The sequence below is a fragment of the Chionomys nivalis genome, chromosome 15 (genome assembly GCF_950005125.1).
Source record: "Chionomys nivalis chromosome 15, mChiNiv1.1, whole genome shotgun sequence".
Classification (NCBI taxonomy): Eukaryota; Metazoa; Chordata; class Mammalia; order Rodentia; family Cricetidae; genus Chionomys; species Chionomys nivalis.
Genome location: NC_080100.1, coordinates 45,250,391 through 45,270,952, shown reverse-complemented (window position 1 = coordinate 45,270,952; position 20,562 = coordinate 45,250,391). Strand labels below are relative to the sequence as shown.

At 42.3% G+C, this 20,562-nt stretch overlaps 1 protein-coding gene across 1 annotated transcript in view; it reads right to left on the bottom strand.

The window, feature by feature from the left end:
* Positions 1-20,325, bottom strand: part of Naip (NLR family apoptosis inhibitory protein) — a 43,469-nt gene extending 23,144 nt beyond the window's left edge. Inside the window, exons 1-7 of the mRNA XM_057789584.1 lie at positions 20,251-20,325; positions 15,206-15,772; positions 13,743-13,842; positions 10,893-10,974; positions 10,065-10,116; positions 7,408-7,527; positions 4,116-4,215 (exon numbers count right to left, since the gene is read on the bottom strand). Of these exons, the coding sequence (XP_057645567.1) occupies positions 4,116-4,215; positions 7,408-7,527; positions 10,065-10,116; positions 10,893-10,974; positions 13,743-13,842; positions 15,206-15,770 (1,019 nt within the window). The 5' untranslated portion in view covers positions 15,771-15,772; positions 20,251-20,325. The remainder of the gene's footprint in view (positions 1-4,115; positions 4,216-7,407; positions 7,528-10,064; positions 10,117-10,892; positions 10,975-13,742; positions 13,843-15,205; positions 15,773-20,250) is intronic.
* Positions 20,326-20,562: the final 237 nt, after the last annotated feature.

Here is a 20,562-nt window from a genome sequence, read left to right as displayed (position 1 = left end):
ATTAAAGAGAATGCTTTTAATATTAGAGCAGGAGATGGAGGGACAGGAAGATCTCAGGGGTTAGAAGCCAGTCTAATTGACAAGATTCAGGTTTATGAGAAACCCTTTTTCACAAAGTAAGTCAGACTGAACTAGATGCTAAGCCCCACTGCTGAATACACAATAGACTTTGCTTTCAGAATAGAGGGAAATCAAGCAGAATTTATTTAATATTTCCTCTCTGTTTCCTCCCTTCCATAGCATGGGAAGAAGCTTTGCAGTTGGCTAGGGAGAAAGGCCACCACTGGTATCACCGTTAGCAAACCCTGCATGCAATAACAGCATCATGCCAGGCAAGGTGCATCCAACGGTGAATGTGATGTGAAGGTTGGGATTCAAGCAACCGGTTTTGGTTTGAATTTGAGCTTGTTTCCCAGGAGAGAATCCATGCTGGCACTCTCAACCTGGTCAAGCGGGGTGCGGTGGTGCAGCCCTGTAATCTCAGCTATTGGGTGGCACAGAAAGGCAGATCTCTGGGAGCTACAGGCCAGACTGATCTACATAGCAAGTTCAGGCCAGCTAGGGCTACCTAGTGAGACCCTATCTCAAAAAGATAAAGGAAACAAAAACCCTAAACTAAACCTGGCCAAAAGCACATGGCCCAGGAAGTCACTAAAGTCTTAGTGTGTTTGTGGGGGGAAATAGGTAGGGCTACCAATGTTGTCTGGTTAAATCAAATTTTCTTCTAAATATTTATGTTCATATACATAGATGGGTATGACTTTCAGCCTTAACTAGATAAGCTTTTCTCTGCAGTGCTTATGTGGGATTCCCCTCTGTAGGCTGTGAATATGTTTTATTACTATTGGTTAAAAAAAAAATCTGCTTTGGTCTATGACAGGGCAGAATAGAGCTAGGCGAGAAAACTAAATTGAATGCAGAGAGAAAGAAGGCAGAGTCAGCAGATGCCATTTTACCAACAAAGAAGTAACATACCGACACCAGTAAGCCAAAGCCTAGTGGCAATACGGAGATTAATAGAAATGGGTTAATGTAAGATATAAGAGCTAGCTAGGAATTTACCTAAGCCATTGGCCCCAAAGCTAGAGCGAAAAAACTAAAAAAGGCCAGTGAAAGAAGCACAGTTTGACCCTCAAACCAGAGCCAACTCGGTCCCAGACGATCTGAACACAAAACCAAGCAACGCCTGAGTAGGAAAACCAACCAATCTCTGAACAGGAAACCAGCCAGTCTCTGAAAACAAAATCTTTCACCTTGACCCTGAACCCTGAGCTAGTCAAAGAAATACATTCTGGATCTGAAACCTGAGCCAGTGGAAAAAACTTTAGCCCTGAACCCAGAACCAAAGAAACACACCCTGACTCTAAAATTAGAGTCAAAAAAACACACTTCTGCCCTAGAACCAGAGTTAGTGAGAGAAATATGCCTTAGCCCTGAAAATAGACTCAAGCGGCTAAAAAAGGCCCTGAAACCAGAAGCAACTCTGCCCCTGCCCAACTAAACCAACCAATCCCTGATCAGGAAAACTAATGAATTCCTAAGCAGAAAAATCTTCTCTCTGGGAAAACTCCACCCTAAGAAGCCCTATATAAGCCCCTCTGCAAGTTCATTTGTGGCTTGTCCTTTTCCTCCCTGGCAGAGGCATCCACCATCCTGAATTCCTCCTTCCCTAATAAATCTCTTAAAAGGGTTTGTGTGAAGATCTTTTGCTGGTGGAGAGAAGAACCTTTGCTGAGATGTTCCCTTAGGGAGCTGAGCAGAAAAAGAAGAACCTGGCCAAGAAGCTTCCCTTGGATGGGGGAGGGGGCTGAGCAGAAAAAAAAAGAACCTTTGCCAAGATGTTCCCTTAGCGAGTCTGAGGAGAGAGAGAGAGAGAGAGAGAGAGAGAGAGAGAGAGAGAGAGAGAGAGAGAGAGAGAGAGAGAAGGAGGAGGAGGAGGAGGAGGAGGAGGAGGAGGAGGAGGAGGAGGAGGAAGAAGAAGAAGAAGAAGAAGAAGAAGAAGAAGAAGAAGAAGAAGAAGAAGAAGAAGAAGAAGAAGAAGAAGAAGAAGAAGAAGAAGAAGAAGAAGAAGAAGAAGAAACAATTACATCTTCTGGGAAACTTCCACAGGAGTGAAGCAAGAACAGTAACTTGTTGTCAGAGCCAGAGGAGATTGCTACATTTCTGCATCCGGGTTCCCTATAGCAGAGCAAAGCAAAAGTAACATCTTGATCCAGAGCAGAGCAGAGCAGAAGAAATGGATCGTTCTGTTCTGATGTTCCCTAAGGGGAACAGAGTGGAGCTCCACTGTACTGGCTTTCTCATGGAGAGGAGCAGGATTGCTACACCCTGGAGGGAGACCATGCCCCACCACACTCCAGCTCCAGGTATAGCCTGACTTCCCGACAAGCCAGGATACCTTTCCCTCCAGAGCTGTCCCTTCACAGTTCCAGGTATAACCTGACTTTCCAATGAATCAGGATACCTCTCCCTCCATATATCTCCCTATTAACACTTGAAAAAAACAAAACTCTCTTGATAGTCTAGAGCAAGTTCTAAATACAGCTAGATTGTCTCCCAATTTACCATCACAGGGATTAAAAAGAAGGTCCCCATGTTCCCAACAATTTAGTACATTCCATATCGAAATAAAAAAGAAAAAAATTGGGTCCTGGGAAAATGGCTCAGTGCAAGAACATTTGCTGCTCATACAGAGGATCAGGTTTGGTTCCCAACACCCATATCAGATAGATCACAACCTCCAGCAACTCTAATTCTAGGGGATCCAATGCCCTCTTTTGACCTCTGTGCATGTAAGTAGTGCAAACGGATATACATGTATACATGCAGGCAAAACACCCATGCACGTAAAAGCAAATATTTTAAAAATAAGTAAAAGAAAAAGGGAAATGATTTGAGGAGCTTCTAATTTCAAAATTAGATGGAAATCTTCCATTTATTTATTTATTTATTTATTTACGTTGAGGATAGGTCTTGTTACATAGCTCTGGGTTGGTTCCAAACATGCGATTTCAGAAGGAAGGGGACTATGGGGAGCTAGAGGGAGATAACAGGGTAAATGGAGGATGATGTTGAATGTGACTGCAATACACTGTGTGTGTATATACGTAAAAGTCATAATGTATGTATATGAAAATGTCATTATTTTATATAATTAACATATGCAAATAAAATATTTTAAAATATTTTAAAGAATTTGGGATATTATTCCTATTCAATTTAAAGGCAAAATAACTGTTTAAAACTTTACATTTAAGTTGGGCGGGGAGGTGGTGCATGCCTTTAATCCCAGCACTTGGGAGGCAGAGTCAGGCAGATTTTTAAAATAGATTGATTTTACACAATTCATATTAAAGCATTTAATATAAAACAAAGCTATTTTTTCTTTTTTCAGCTTTCTGAGCCTAGGATTCCAAGTGTCTGTCACTGTGTCCAGAAATACTCACTTTTCAATCTGTATATCTTGATATTTATCTCTGAAAATTCTAATTACTGAGTTAAAATAACAAATTTTGTTTTGCAATTAAACATTTCTAGAGTTATTTATGTGTAGAAAAGAAATAAAAAACTTCAAAATTGACAGAAAAGGGGACAAGAGTAGCTCAATAGGAAAGGGATTGCCTAGTGTGCCCAAATCATTGGTTCCATCCCCAGTACCGGGAAAAGAAAACAGCTAGGAAAATCCTAGACAATAGCAATAGAAAACCCTAAAGGATTATAGAAGGAGAAGAATAGGAAAACTAGTTTACAACAAAAATAACCAGAAAAGTGTGGAATTGTCAGACATGTTGGTACCTCTCTTTAGTGCCAACACTTGGGAAGCTGAGGCAGGAGGATCATGGGTTCCATTCCTACTATGCTAGATGACATTTCTACAATAGTCTGTACTACATAGAGAGATCCTGTCTTTAGAAGTGTGTATATGAACACAACCAAAACCAATATCTAACTACGATGAGAAAAAAGGTATTCTGGAAGGGTGTCATGGGAGGAAAGAGATGAAGATCTGAGCATGAATCCTTCACAATAGGAACCAGAGGAGTGTGTAGAGACTATCCACAGGAAAATCATAGACAAGGAGGGAATTCAAGGTCAATAGAATTCATCTTGCTCACTTGGGAAAAAACTTGGTGTGATCTTCTAATGGGTCGTCACCTTCCTTCCAATTACACATACACCCTTCACAGGAAAAACACCGGACAGTGTCTTTTTTGCCTAGAATAAGGGAATAGGTCAGTTCAACAGCACATACACCTGTCAACTCTCAAGCACATAGCTTCAGATTTCGCTAGTGAAATCCTACTTGCATCTCCAATTGGATTGTGTGGCACAGTCACGCACAGGTCACCAGGGGGCAAAGCTCACACAGGACTTTGGTCCTTCAATGGGTGGTCAGCAACAGTCACTGAATGCTCCTGAGTGTAATGTGCTTTGATGAACACCCTCTCCCAAATCAGCCACCCTGAAAGATTTGCCATCTGACTCTAAAACAGAAGCTCCAAGAGAGCCAAGATTTCTGTCTGATTTGGACACTAGTGACTTTCACAGACATTGGCAATCAATAAGTATTTGTTTAATGAATTAGTCAGAAAGAATACACTTGTGGCTGGGGGTAAGTAGAAGAACAAATATAAAAACCTCTATGCAAGCTAGATTATGAAGAATCACTTGTCTCTTCTCACATTATTGGGCTGTGTGATGAAGTTTTTGTACACTGTAAAGATTTGTCACTCATATTGGTTTAATAAAACACTGATTGTCCAGTAGCCAGGCAGGAAGTATAGGTGAGGCAACCACACTAAGAGAATTCTGGGAAGAGGAAAGGCAGAGATGCAGTTATCAATCAGATGCAGAGGAAACAAGACGAGAATGCTTTACTGAGGAAAGGTACCAAGTCACATGATTAAACATAAATAAGAATTAGGGGTTAATTTAATAGGTAGGAGGTAGTTAGTAACAAGCCTGAGTAATAGACCAAACCATTTATAATTAATATAAGCCTCTGTATTTTTGGGGAGTACTGAATGGTTGTGGGACAGGCAGGACAAAAACTTTCATCTACAAATGGCACCTAAAGTGGGGCAAGAATTTCCACATAAAGCCAGAGAAAGTTTAACAAAAAGAATACTAGACAGACAAGAACAGAGTCAAGCACAGCTTCTTGGTAACCATCTTTTCTCTAGTAGGCTCTGTTTGCTACAGGCAATCAGAAGTGTGGCTCCTTTAAGAGAGGCTTCCTGACGCAGCTTTAGTAGCAAACACCTTGCAGCTCTTTTAAGAGGCCCTGCCACTAAACAATTCAATGGTGTTTATGAGCTGGCAGCATGCTTCTTGGTGGTAGCAGGGACCTACAGAACTGTGGCAATAAAGATGGCTCCTGCCAGTACCTCCATCATGAGCTAGACTCTCAGAAAGCTAATGAATGTGGTGGAACCTAAAGAAGAAAAAATAGCTATCCAAAAATAATCACCAAACAAAGTAAAATCTGACTGATGACACCACTTAAATTTGTAAAATCTCACTACCTGAACATACATACGACCTTACTTCTCAATATAAGGGCAGTCCCAACTCAAAAACCATAGCTGGCTTTGGAGTTGGACTGTGATTCTCTCCTTCTCTAAATCCAAACATGTTGTTAAAAGAAAAACTCACTTTCTGTCTCATATTAGGAGAGACACCTGGTGTGGGACAGAAGAAAAAAAAATCTAGGGATAAAGTTATCAAAACTCTGCTTTCACAAATTCTACTTTTTTTTGTCTTTGTGGTGCCTTTCTTTGAATACATGTCTTTCAAAATTCAAACTTTCCATTTTGATATGAATAATGTTTAAGTTTTCCATATTGAACAATAAATTTACATACAATAATCTCTGAAGTCTCCAGGAAAAAGATGGGGCCCTACAATAATGATGCGACCTGGTTCATGTAATGTCATTCTGCTGATAGCACCACTTAAAGATCAGCTTTGGACTAAAAACTGCTCAGAATAATTTTGAGGTGGCTAGCTGAGCTGATCCAGCCTCACACACTACTCTAGCCAGGATGGACAAGCCCTGCACTTTCCCATTACACATAGACTGAACCACAAAAATGATACAACTATCTCTCCCAGGACTTGACAATTAACCCAAAATTTTCTTTTCAGGATCTGCTAAACATGCCATCACCCCCAGGCAGCAGGAAGTAAATTTAAGAATACGATGCCCACATTTCCAAGAGGTGGGATAGAAGTTTTTTGTTCATTGAATGGATTATGGATATTTGTCATTGTTTAGGGTGGTTGGTTATAAGTTATTATTGGTAATTGTCAGGAAAAAAGCTAAACAAAGAAAATTATATTCAAGGTCCTTTTTTTGACAAGATAAAAAGGGGATATATGTGGGAGCCCACTTGTGACTCAGTTTCCATCTAGAGTCATTTGTGACTTAAAAGTCATTTGAGTTCAAGCTTTCCTGCTCTGCCTGCTCCAGTATCCTCGAGAGCTGCGAGAAAACTCTGATTAAGCCCATGGGAAAGAATATTTTGCCAATGAGAGAAGGAGACACTGTCTAGTAGAAAGAAAACTGCTGATGCCAAACCTTAGGGCACATCCAGATAAAAGAAACTGCTTGCTCAAGGACAGGAATGGTCTGTGGTTAGATGCTGACTGGCTGTGCTCGTGCTCTGCTTTGTTCTGTTTTTGGATATAAGCAGGCTCTGAAATAAATTCGGGGTTGTCCAGAGTAAACTGGAAGTCCCCCGAATCCATCCTAGGTTTTCTCTCTCAGTTTCTCTCAATCTTATAATAGGCTCTTTTTTATGACAATGAGTCATGTCTACTTCTGGCAGCACCAATCTACTTCAGAGAAGATAATGGGCATTGAAGAAACTCCACATGGAGCTTACTTGCTTTGTGGCAAAAGTCAACCACTGGGCAAGACCATTGCCAGCATGACATCCGTGAGACTCGAGGAAGGCAGGCAAGGAGAGTCGAAGGGTTTAGACCACGTGACAAGACCAGCTGTGCCAGTGGAATATGGCTGTTAGCTGAAGCAGTGGAGAGCCCACAAGTTCAGAGGCTGAGCTACAGAAAACTGAAGGTCCATGGGCTCCCAAAGAGATCTATGACAAATGTCAAAGCACAGAGAGAGACACAAGAGCAGGATTAGAGAATGTGGTGATGCAAACATTGACTAAGGTGCTGGAGATGCTCAGCACTAGGGCACTTGCTGCTCTTGCAGAGGAGTTGGCTTTGGTTCCAGCAGCCACATGATGGCTCACAGTCATTTGTGACTCCAGTTCCACAGGACCCAACCCCCTCCCCTGTCTGCCTCTGAGGGCACCACACAGGCATGTGCACACATAACACACAGGCAATCACTCTTACACATAAACTTAAAAATAAAGAAAAACAAAGCTGGCTCACCTGTGTAGAAAAGGCCTGCTCTGGCCAGAGCTTCAACAGCCACAGGTGATGTGTGGGGCCAGTCCTTGAAAGTGTCCAGCCTTAGCTCTTCATTAGCGAAGACACTGTCATTGCAGTAAGCTTGGGAATACAGATGCAGGTGAGCACAACTGGATTGATCACAAAGTTCAGGTTAGCGGTGTGTGTAGCTGGAATGATCTGATGTGCTGTGCTCACGTCAGAATAAAGAGGGGAGATCAGGAAAGCACAAGGAAGAAAAGACCCAAGAGCTAGCGTCAGAGCCACTGGAGCAGAGTGGCAAAGGCTGGGGCTTTCCATTCTATTCCTGTCTGCGTGTGACCCATGTGCCAAAATGTAACTTAAGATGGTCTCTTGGTCATTTACCATAAGGACAGTACAAAAGCAGAGGAGATTTCTGTTTCCAGAGTCAGTGTCAGGATTTGAGAAAGACAGTTTTCCCTGTGGCTCCTGAAAACCAGTCATTGTGATGGCTTGCTCTTTGAGACGACCACACTGTGGGTCTCCATTAGATTTCTGCCTCATCCTGGCCTCTGAACCGTTACATGTCTTCTCCACGCTGTGAGGACTTTGAAATTAATTTGCCCTTAACTTGGTTCTGACAAGTTTCTCAAGATGAAAGCTTGCTGTGCTCACACTTAATCCTAGAATTAGGGTTTTGTTATTGATTTTGCTGCTTTACATACTTCATTGGGGAAGCACATCACACTTAGATTTAATAAAGAAAAAGATCTTTACAGGTTAGCAACCTTTTATTTTACTTTTGACTTCTATTAAGACACAAGGTCATAGGGAGTAGGTCCCACTGCTTTCTTAGTGCTCACGCTGTGGGTTCTCTGGTTGGAGCAGGTTGGCATTTCAGACTTTCTTTGGCTTCCTTCTTTATCTGATTGTTTCCTTCCCTGTATCAGGAAGCTAGCCGAGGACTCACAGTTGTGTGTGTGTTCTGTGTGTGCAGGTACATGCACATGTACAGATTCACATGTGAAACTCAGAGGGCATATTCCTAATCCTTCACTAGTTTTCCCTCGTTAGGGAGAGTTTGTCATTCCCTGGCTAGGTTGTCTAAGCCCTGAATTCCAAGTGTTTCTCCTTCCCAGCCCTGGGGTTAAAAATGCACAACAGTGACAGCTGGCTTTTGTCACATGGGTTCTAGAGACAGAACACAAATCCTTTTGTTTGCAGGGAGAGCAGTCTGCACTCATTGCTCTGGCCTTTCCCCTTATAGTTCTTTTTTCTTTTTGGGGAGGTATCTGGACTTAAGCTCCTCTCTCCCGTTCCAAGAGCAGGGATCACAGGACTGAGCAACCACACTCAGTTGACCATAGAATTCTTGCTGTATTGTGATTGTTTCCATCCTGTCCACTGCCGTTGTCCCCATGTCCCCGAATTTGCTGGGACTGAACTCAGAGCATGTCCTAACTGCTATACTGGTGCTCGCTAACTGAGCTAAAACCCTAACACTAGGTCTTGTTTTCTTTGGGTGCTGGAGAGGAAACAAAGGACCTTGCTCAAGGTAGCCAAGTGACTAATGTCCTCAGATCCGTCACCTCATCTCAGTGTCAATGTTTCCCAGTTTCCTAACAGTGCACTGGGACAATTAAGAATGCTTTGGAGACTGTGGTTGTAGTTTAGTTTGCAGAGCGTTCTCTCAGCATTCAGGAAGACCTCGGTGGGTTCCCTCCCCTGCACCCGAGAACTCTGTCTCAGCACTCAACAGGAAGAGGTCAAAGGTCAAGATTCATTTGTGTTTAAGGGTAGTCTAGATAGGAAAGATTCTGAAAATGCTTCCAAAACATTTTATTCAAGATTTTAGTTGTTTGAAGGGAAGCATCACTTATGGCACGGACCATACTGTTTTAACTATGGTTACCTACAATAAACACTAAGCTACTCAGCAGTAGCCATGGTGTATAGATGCTTGCCTCTAAACCTGAACCTCCTAATTAACTCCTGGACACCTCCTGGTTGAAGGAGAGAACAAACTGCTGTAAATTTTCATCTGTCTTACACCTTCACACATGGGACTCACTAAGTAAGTAAATGAACATAAATTTTCTTTTAAAGATTCTTTTATTTTTATTTTTGATGTATGTGTTTTGTCTGCATGTTTGACTGCACCACATGTGTGCAGTGTCCATGGAGGTCAGAGGAGGGCATTGGATTCTCTGTAACTGGGCTTCGAGAGTTGTGAGCTGCCATACGGGTGCTGAGAACCTAACCCAAGTTCTTTATGAGAGAGCAAGTGAGCTCGAGCCCAGAACCATCTCTGCCACCCATAAAATAAAAGCAAAAACCAATCCAGTAGTTACATAGTAGGGAATCACTCATAAAAGTACTTGTTAAAGCAAGTTGATGAGGATTGGAGAGATGGTTCAGTGGCAAATAACACTTACTGCTCTTCCAGAGGACCCAAGTTCAATTCCCAGCACCCACATCACAAATGTTCACAAATGCATGGAACTCCAGCTCCAAGAAATATGGCATCCTCGTCTGGCTTCCAAGATCACCTACATACATGTGGCACACACACACACAACACACACACACACACACAGACCTGAAGGCGGACATGGGGGAGGGAGGCACTAAAAAGGAAAGAAACAAGCAAAGCATATTGAATGCGCCTGAGGTTTTACCTGACACCATAGGCAATTCTCTTCTGACCCAGGAATTCAGAAAATGTTCTCCCTGAGGGAAAGAAATTCAGGTTACTGACTGATTTATAAAATATACATCTGGCTGTGAGCTGCAAATGAAGGACTCCCCGCCCCCAAGCACTAAAGCGACTTCTCACTAGAGCAGCGGAAGTGTTGGCAAAGCAGACCTTTAGTCTGATTTCTGTTGATCTCGGGAATCTTATGCAGTACAGACCAGCAGCGAATGGGAGCTTTCTCGGGGCCACTATCAACAGACACACAGCTCAGCAACAGAACTGCAGTCACACAGAGAGATGCATTTGGCTCAGGGGGAACTGAGTCACGGGAAGGAAGCTCCCCTCAGAAGGACCTTTCCAACTGAGCAACTCTCCTTCCGAGAAAACTGCGCCCAGACTCTCAGCCCTGCTCTCTGCAGACACAGCCTCTGGGTCATCAGCCATTACATTCTCCTTTGGCTTCTGTTTGGGCTAAGTTTCCCACCGCTTACCTACTAGTGTAGACCCTAGACAACCAGGGGCAGGAGCCAGCTCTGAGAGCCAGGTACTAGACAGAAGACTGGGTCGGGCATCCAGACAGAAGCAGCAGAAGGAAGCGAGGGCAGTGGGCTCAGTCAGTGGGGGAGGAGGAAGGAGGCAGCTGAGCCACCCAAAGTCATCCTGAAAAACCACATATACATGGTTCCAGCTGAGCAAGACAAGATTTTTGCGTCTCCACTCTGTGGATGAGATGTGGGAGCTTGAATCCATGAGAAAATAAAACTCCTCAATGAATCCACACCAGTGGGAAGAGTTTGCTGCTGTGAATTACCGTAACATGGACAAATCCCTCGTAGCTTTTAATATACTGGGCAATTTCCTCCGAGGATTTCTTACTTCGAAGAAATTCACACCTAAAACATAATTAAAATTATCTCAATACTATGATGATTTTCTGTATTACAATAAATATTTGCTAAAATTCTATCAAATTGTTGAATTTGAGCTTTCAACAAAACTGTCAAAATTTTCCTGACAGCTTTCTCATGAGGATTAACATCATGCTGTTAGAAACATTTAAATCATATTACTGATAAGATATATCACTATTTAAAATCAAACCTGTGCCGGTTAGTCTTTTGACACAAGCTGGAGTCATCTGGGAAGAGGGAGCCACGGTTGAGAAAACCCCTCTATCAGATTAGCCTGTAGTCCAGTCTGGGCATTTTCTCAATTAATGAGAGATGTGGGAAGACCCAGTCCACTGTGGGCAGTGCCACCCTGGGCAGGGGTCCTGAGAAGCCTAAGAAAGGCAGCTGGGCACGAGCCTGGGAGCAAGGCAGTAAGCGGTGCTCTTTCATGGCGTCTGTCTGTCCCTGCTTCTCTTCTTGTCCTGATGTCCCTCCACGGTGGACGGTAATCTGGACATGTAAGCCAAATAAACCCCTTCCTTCTCAGGCTGCTTTGGGTCATGGTTCGGCAGAAATCAACAGCAACAGAAAGACAACGATAGGAAACCTTCATCTTGTTTTAATTTTCTTTCAACACAGGCTCTCCCTCTGCTGTGGTGGTGTCATGCTCTTGACCTCAAGCACAGCCTGGACTGCAGCCCTGCACTGCTGCAGCCATTGTTCTTTTTTTGAAACAAATATGCAATAGAATCAAAGATAGTGATTCTCAGTAAGTAGAGTGTGGGACACACACACACACACACACACACACACACACTAAATCAATGTAAAGAATCCCAAGGGCTGGAAGGAGAAGGGCCTGTGAACATTGACTAAAATATTTAATGGCATTAGGTATTAAAGCTCATCTTTTTGGGAGCCATAATGACACTGTGCTTCTTTCCTCTTTATTGGTCATGATTTAAAGGCATATGCTAAAAGAATAACAAATGGAACCATGCGTTAGTTGGAATATGCTTTGACATAACCTGATCATCCTATTCCGAGCAGATGGCGGGAAAGACACAGGTGAAATTTGATTCGAGCAGGTGGGGGCAGGTGCTCTCTATTTTACAAGATAACATGATGAAAGTCTGGAAACTAGGTACAGGAATGAACCTGTATGTGGCACAATCAAAAACAATAGACACAAAAAAACACCACTGAACACATTATGAAAAATAACTAAAATGTGTTCCTTCCATAAGCAGGGTAAAAGACCACTGTAATTACAAATACTCTAAATCTCTGAAATAAAATACACTTGTTTTCCCTCCTTTGGCGCTGGTGTGTGGTCACCTAGGCATTTGGTCTCCTTGTCATTTTTTTTTTTTTTTTTTGGTTTTTCGAGACAGGGTTTCTCTGTGGCTTTGGAGCCTGTCCTGGAACTAGCTCTTGTAGACCAGGTTGGTCTCGAACTCACAGAGATCCTCCTGCCTCTGCCTCCCGAGTGCTGGGATTAAAGGCGTGTGCCACCACTGCCCGGCTCCTTGTCATTTTTTTTAAACCAGAAAATGGCCTTGAACTTCTCATTCTACCGCCTCCACCCTGGTCGTGCTGGGATTACAGGTGTGTGTCACCATGTCCAGCTAGTGTTTTCTTTGTATATGTTCGGCAGTAAATGAAACCACTTGTAATATCTTAAACAGTGTTATTATTTTCCTTTATTTATTTATTATTTATTATTTCCATTTCCACCCCTTTGCAATTCACTCATTTGTTAGGTAAGGCAAATCATGAAACGGCTACTCGATGAGACATAGTATAGTATTGGGGACAATAAAACAACATTTAGCTGGGCGATGGTGGCACATGCCTTTAATCCCAGCACTCAGGAGACTGAAGCAGGTGGATGTCTGTGAATTTGAGGCCATCCTGGTCTACAGAGTGAGATACAGGACAGTCAGGACTACACAGAGAAACTCTGTTTGGGTATAAACAAAACCAAACATTTAGTAATGGGTGGAAGGAACTGGAAAGCATGCACTTCATACTCCAGAGACATGAGTTCAGCACCCAGCACGCACTTCTTATAGCCACCTGGAACTGCAGCTCTAAGGTTCTGACACCTCTGGCCTCCATGGGCACCTGTACTAACTTGTACATACACACCGTCCCTTGAATAATTAAAAACAAAATGTTGGACCTGGAAAGATGCCTTGGTAGGTAAAATACCTCAGCATAACCACAGAAGTGTGATATTGAATTTGTATTGACTCTGGAAATTCAGGACCCAGTCCACCATGTCTCTAACCCTAATCCTGGAGGAACTGAGTCAGGAGGATCCCAGGTTGCCTATCTCAAAATATAAGGCAGAGAATGATGGAGGGCAGGAAACTATACGAACATTGACCTCCCCAAAGGCATGGACAAATACACATCCATACATTACATACTAACACACCACACACATAAACACACTCTACACACACCAACACACATCACAGAAAGTATAAAAATGAAAAAAATGATAAAGCAAAAATAACATAAAAGAGAAAGAACCATTTAAGTTCATGTGATTTAAAGTTTTCAGTATGTGAGCAGATCTTCCTTGTTTGAAAAATTCTGGGATGATACCATTTTAGATATGAGAAATATCAGAACTCATGTGGTACTCCAACAATGTTGGTGTTTTCTCTCTAGGCTCATCGTGCTAAAAACAAACAAACAAACAAATGAAATCAAACCAAAAATAAAAACTGAAAATACAAATGAAGTGTTTGTCTGCTTACTTGGGGAACCACTTGGCATGCTCCTTCCAAGGATCGTCTCCTTCTTCCCAGTTTCCCAAGCATCCAGCACAGGAGAAACACTGCACGGTGTCCCTTTTACCTAAAATGCAGTGACGTGTTCTGACTGGCCAGCAATGGCACCAGGTGCGACCTTGGAGCTGATCATATTGTAGCAGAACAGACAGACTCCAGCATGCCTGTTCTTCCGTGACCCCTCAGGCTGGATCCCTGTCCACAGCCCCACTGCCCTAAATGACCCCTTCTGAGCTCTGGACCTCTGTTCCCAGCATGGCTTTCCTCCATATCCATTACCCTCACACTATGGCTTCGTAGACAGAAGCTACTCTTTAGCTTTCAGGACCAAAGTGATGGAGATGCTAGGATTTGCTAAAATGATGCCATTAGAAGGCCTAAGGGTCACGTTTGCTGCATTGTTTCTATGGAAACAGGAACATTTCATTAGTTCTTTGAACCTCAGTAGAGTCACCTATGAAATGTGGGAAAGGACAAACTGGTCGAATTAGAATTAGTGCTCAATCCATGCACAGCTTACATAAGTGGGTCCCCAGCACACCACAGACGCTGCTATAATCGTCATCCACATCTCTCCTAACACCTGAGTGTGTAGCTAAGGCATTTCAAAGTGCAGTGTTGTCAAAGGCAGCTTGCCTCTGGATGGGGGTTAAACAAGTACAAAGAGCATCCTTCCAAAACTAAAGAAATGAAATAAATCAAGGACATACATGAGCAGTCATGTTCGTGAAACTAGAGGACAGTGGGACTGATCTATCTCATGGTCCATTTTCAGCACATTATGAATTGAACTAAGGTTTTTCTGCAGCCTTTTTAGTTTTGTGTTCAATTGCTGGCACTAAGCAATGGCTAAGTTAGCCCTCTTGTAATGAGCTACACCCTCAAGTTCAGGTTAATAGTTTCTCAGGCCCACATTTACAGAAAAGATCCTTGTGTTTTACACATATTTGGCAAGATAATAGTGCTACACTAAAGGTAAATTAAAGAGAGAGGAAAACTATTAAAGTGGAAGTTTAATTAACCAGATCTCCTCTACCACAATTAACAAATAGGGAATGATTAACAAGAGGTAGTGGAAGAAGAGGAGGATGGGAAGGAGGAAGAGTAGTCGGAGAAGGTAGAGGAAGAGCAGAGGAGGAGGAAGAAGGAGAAGAGAAGAAAAGAGGAATGAAGGGATGGAGAGATGGCTCAGTGGTTAGAGGGCTCTTGTAGGGGACTGGAGTTTGGCTCCCCGCACCCACTTTAGACTGTTCACAACCACTGGAATCCACTCTTCCCGAGGGTCTGATGTTCTTCTCTGGACCCTATGGGCTCCTGCACTCGCAAGTGAAAATCTCCCACCCCCTCACACAAGTACATATATTTTTTTTAAAAATGGAAACTAAACTTTATATTTTACAGAAACACATCACACAATGGAATCCAGTTACCTGTAAAGACGAAGCCAGCTGCTGAGAGTACACGTGGCGATGTCCCATGGGCATAGAACGGCCAGTTCTCAAAGGACTCCAGTCTGGCCTCCTCTTCTTGGTACCTTGCTTTGCTGCCCCTCAGCTTCTCTGGACTCTTCACCCTTATGTCATACTTGCCAATGTTCCCAACATCTTTGTCCAAAAGGAACGCACATTCCGGACGCAATCTCTTGTGGCTTTCTATGGGAAGATTCCTGAGTCTGGTGCAAAAGAGGATTAGGCTACAGCAGAAGCACTGAACCCCAAGTTTCACCCCAGTATGGTAAAACCCAGCGGCTGCCATCTCCTGTGGTGTCCATGATCTGAATGTGTCATAGGTCACGAAAGTCTTTAATCGTTTTGCTTCACTGCGCATCTGTGGGTTAAAACCTTTCTTCATTTTCATTCGTAATTTATGGTCTTCTTCTTGCTGTCTTTTTAAGACCTGAAGTGTATCCACACCCAGAAGAGCAGATAACTCGGAGGCCGAATCATCATCAAATTCACAAATCCTCTCCTCAAAGGCTTCTCCCTGGGTGGCCATTTCTAATGGAGAAAGGAAAGCGGATGATTGGTGTCTGTGATATTTTTATTATAAAGTGTGTGTCTCAGGGGCGAGGGGCTTGCCACAAGCCCAGTGACTTCAGCTGGCTCCCCTGCAACCCTCACGGTAAGTAGAGGCAAGCAACTCTTATGAGCTGACCTTTGCAAAGCGGGTAACCTAGGCCATAGTAGGTCTGAGGCAACAAATCCCACAGGAGTGGGACTGAACCAGCTACGTAGGCTGGAGTGGCCCTGAGAAAGCAAGCTCCATGGGAGCAGGAACAGATCCAGTTCAGGAACATTTTGTAGATCAGGACTGAGCCAGCAACCTGGGCCAGAGCAGGCCTGAGACAACAAAGTCCACAGGAATGGGTACAAGGAAGCAACCGCTGAGTGAGTGAGCCAGAGCCAGAGACTACTGAGGGTCTGGATGTGAATTTGCAACCTCCAAGAGAGTAAACCTAAGCTGGGACCCCTGTGGGTCTGGGCATGAGTCTAGGACCTCCAATGAACTAGGCCTGAGCCAGGACCTCTGTGGGTCCGGGTGTTGGTCTGGGACATTAAAGAGAATAGGCAGGATCCCCAAACCTCTGCACGTCCAAGGGTGAGCCTGGGATTTCTGATGGAGTAAGCCTGAACCAGGTCCTCTGCATCTGAGCGCACCCAAGCCAGGGAACTCTGAGGGAGTGGACAGAAGCCAGAGTCCTTTACAGGACCAATCCCAAGCCAGGGACCTCTGCAGGAATGGATCCAGACCAGGGATATTCACAGAAACAGGTCTGAGCCAAAAACCTAGGCTAGAGCAGGCGTGAGACAACTCCAAGGGAACAGAGTAAAGCCTGGGAGTGCTGAGGGACCTCCAGGAACATGGAGTGACCAATGGGGTAACTAGAACTGTGGCACTAACTGTACTATGAGGATCAACCATCTGAGCCTTGGATTCACTGGCACCTAGAAGATTAATCAACAGAATCTCAGACAGCCCAAACTATACCTATTAGAGGAAAAGATGAGTAGAAAAGGTAAGAACACATGCAACACCACAAATAGCAACATGACACCAATAAAACCTAAAGACCCTACAACTGCAAGACTTGAACAACCAAATATAGATGAAGCAGAAGAAAATAACCTAAAAATTAACTTCAGGAGAATGATTGAATATCTTAAACAGGAAATGAGAAATTCCTTTAAAGAAATTGAGGAAAAGACAAAAAATTGAAAGACATCAGCAAATCCTTTAAAGAAAACAAAGAAAAAGCAATTATACATATGAAAGAAAGTATCCAAGACTTCAAAACTGAAATAGAGACAATAAAAAACATAAGCTGAGGGAATTATAGAGACAGAAATCATGAGAAAATGATCAGGAATCACAAATGTGAGCATGAACAGCAGAATACAAGAGATGGAAGAGAGAATCTCAAGCACTGAAGATATAATAGAGGAAACAGACTCATCAATTAAAGAAAATGTTAAATTTAACAAAAGCTTACCCCAAAATATCAAGAGAATATTGGACACCATGAAAAGGCCAAACCTAAGAATAATAGGTATAGAAGAAGGAGAAGTTCAAATCAAAAGCACAGAAAATATATTTAACAAAACCATAGAAGAAAACTTTCCCTACCTAAAGAAAGATATGCCTATGAAAATTCAAGATGCTTACTGAACACCAAACACACTGGATCAAAAAAAAAGTCCCCTCGCCACATAATAATTAAAGCACTAAACATACAGAATAAAGAAAGAATATTAAAAGCTGCAAAGGAAAAAGGCCAAGTAACATATAAAGGCAGACCTATCATAATTACATCTGACTTCTCATTGAAGACAATGAAATCAAAAGATCATGGTGAAGTGTTATGTAGACATTAAGAGACCACGGATGCTAGCCCAGACTACTATACCCAGCAAAACTGTCAATCACCATAGAAGGACAAAACAAGATATTCCATAATAAAACCAGTTTTAACCAATACCTAGCCAGAAACTCAGCCCTACAGAAAACACTAGAAGGAAAACTCCAACCCAAGGAAGTTGGTTATATCAACAAAACACAGACAATTGATGGTCTCATAGCAGCAAATCCCAAAGAAGAGAAAACCACACAAATCAACATCACCAACAACAAAAACTAAATTAACAGGAGATAGCAATCACTGGTCATAAATATCCCTTAATATAAGTGGACTCAACTCACCTATAAAAAGGCACAGGCTTACAGATTGGCTGTGAAAACAGAATCCATCCTTCTACATACAAGAAATACAAGGAACTTCTATCACTCATAAATACTGTCAGTAATGTAGCAGGATACAAGATTATTTCAAAAAATCAGTAGCCCTCCTGTACACAGATGATAAATGTGCTGAGAAAGAGATCAGAGAAACATCACCCTTCAAAATTGCCGCAAAAAGGATAAAATATCTCAGAGTAACCAAACAAGTAGAAGACTTGTCTGATAAGAACTTTAAATCTTTGAAGAGAGAAATTGAAGAAGACACCAGAAAGTGGAAAGATCTCCCATTCTCTTGGGTATGTAGAATTAACATAGTAACAATGGCAATCTTATCAAAACAATCTACAGTTTCAATGCAATGCCCTTCAAAATCCCAGCAAAATTCTTCACAGACCTTGAAAGAACAGTACTCAATTTCATATGGGAAAGCAAAAACCCAGGATAGCCAAAACAATCCTGTACAATAAAAGAACTTCTGGATGCATCACAATCCCCGACTTAAAACTCTACTACAGAGCTTAGTACTGAATATAGTCTGGTATTTGCATAAGAACAGAATCAAAGACCCAAATATTAATCCATACACCTTTGAACATCTGACTTTTGACAAAGAAGCAAAAAATATCAAATGGAACAAAGAAAGCATATTTAACAAATGGTGCTGGCATAACTGGATATCAACATGTAGAAGAATGAAAATAGATCCATATCTATCACCATGCACAAAACTCAGGTCCAAATGGATCAAAGACCTCAACATAAAACCAGCCACACTGAACCTCATAGTAGAGAAAGTAGAAAGTACACTTGAACGCATTGGCACAGGGAACTACTTCCTAAATATAACCCCAGCAGCACAGACACTGAGAGAAACAATTAATAAATGGGACCTCCTGAAACTGAAAAGCTTCTGTAAAGCAAAGGACATTGTCAACAAGACAAAATGACAGCCTACAGAATGGGAAAATATCTTCACTAACCCCACATCAGACAGAGGTTTGATCTCTAAAATATACAAAGAATAGAAGAAATTGGTCACCAAAAGAACAAATAATCCATTTTAAAAAATGGAGTACAGACCTAAACAGAGAACTCTCAACAGAGGAATCGAAAATAGCTAAAAGACACTTAAGGAGATGCTCAACATCCTTAGTCATCAGAGAAATGCAAATGAAAACAACTCTGAAATTCCATCTTACACCTGTAAGAATGGCCAAGATAAAAAACACTGATGACAACTTATGCTGGAGAGATTGTGGGGGAAAACAGAACACTCTTGTATTGCTGTTGGGAATACAAGCTGGTACAACCCTTTTGGATGTCAGTGTGGTGATTTCTCAGAAAATTAAAAAAAAAAAACCTTCCTTAAGACCCAGTAATACCACTTTTGGGTATATATCCAAAGGATGCTCAATCGTGCCACAAGGACATGTGCTCAACCATGTTCATAGCAACATTGTTCACCATAGCCAGAACCTGGAAACAACTTAAATGTCCCTCGACCAAAGAATGGATAAGGGAAATGTAGTACTTTTACACAATGGAGTACTACACAGTAGAAAAATAACGATACCTTGAATTTTGCAGGCAAATGGATGGATCAAGAAAACAACATTTTGAGTGAGGTAACCCAGACCCAGAAAGACAATTATCACATGTACTCACTCATTAGTGGTTTTTAAACATAAATCAAAGAAAACCACCCCACAAACCACAATCCCAGAGGACCTAGACAACAATGAGGACCCTAAGAGAGACATACATGGATCTAATCTACATGGGAAGTAGAAAAAGCCAAGATCTCTAGAGTAAATTGGGAGTATTGGGACCTTGGCAGAGGGTTGAAGGGGAGAGGAGAGGCAGGGAGAAGAACACAGAAAAATGTAGAACTCAACAATCAATAAAAATATCAATAAAAGTAAAAAATAAAATAATAAAGAGAAAAAACCCCAACCTTGTCACTAGAAATGTTCTGCAGTAGTCCCTCTGGAGTTCTGTCAGTCCTCAGGACACTTGACAATGTGACTCAACAACTGTGATTTTACAGTTGTCTCTGGATAGCCCCACCCCCTTACAGTCTCCCTGGGGATCATGAGACATAGTTCATGTTCTTATCTATAGACACAATTACTCAACTCTATCATCCTGTTCCTTCCCTTTAGAAGGAACTGGCCAAGACTTGGCAGTCTATGGCTCTGCTTAGTTGCTTTCATTTTCAATCAGCACAACCTATACTTACTTTTTCTGTTGTTGGGATAAAACACCTTCACAAAGAAGCTCACAGAAAATACGGTTTGTTCTGTCTTATAGTTGAAGATACATTTCCACCGTGGCACAGGAGACTTGGTGTCAGGAGCAGGAAGCCAGCCGATCACAGTGCATCAACAGCAAGGAAGCAGAGAAAAAGAATGGGAAGTGGCACCAGGCTATAAAGTCTCAAGGCCTGTCCCTAGTGACCCACTTCCTCCACCAGGCTCTGCCTCTTAAAGGTTCCAAAATCTTACCAAATAGCAGCCCAGCAGGAAGCCAAATGCTCAAACATATGAACTGC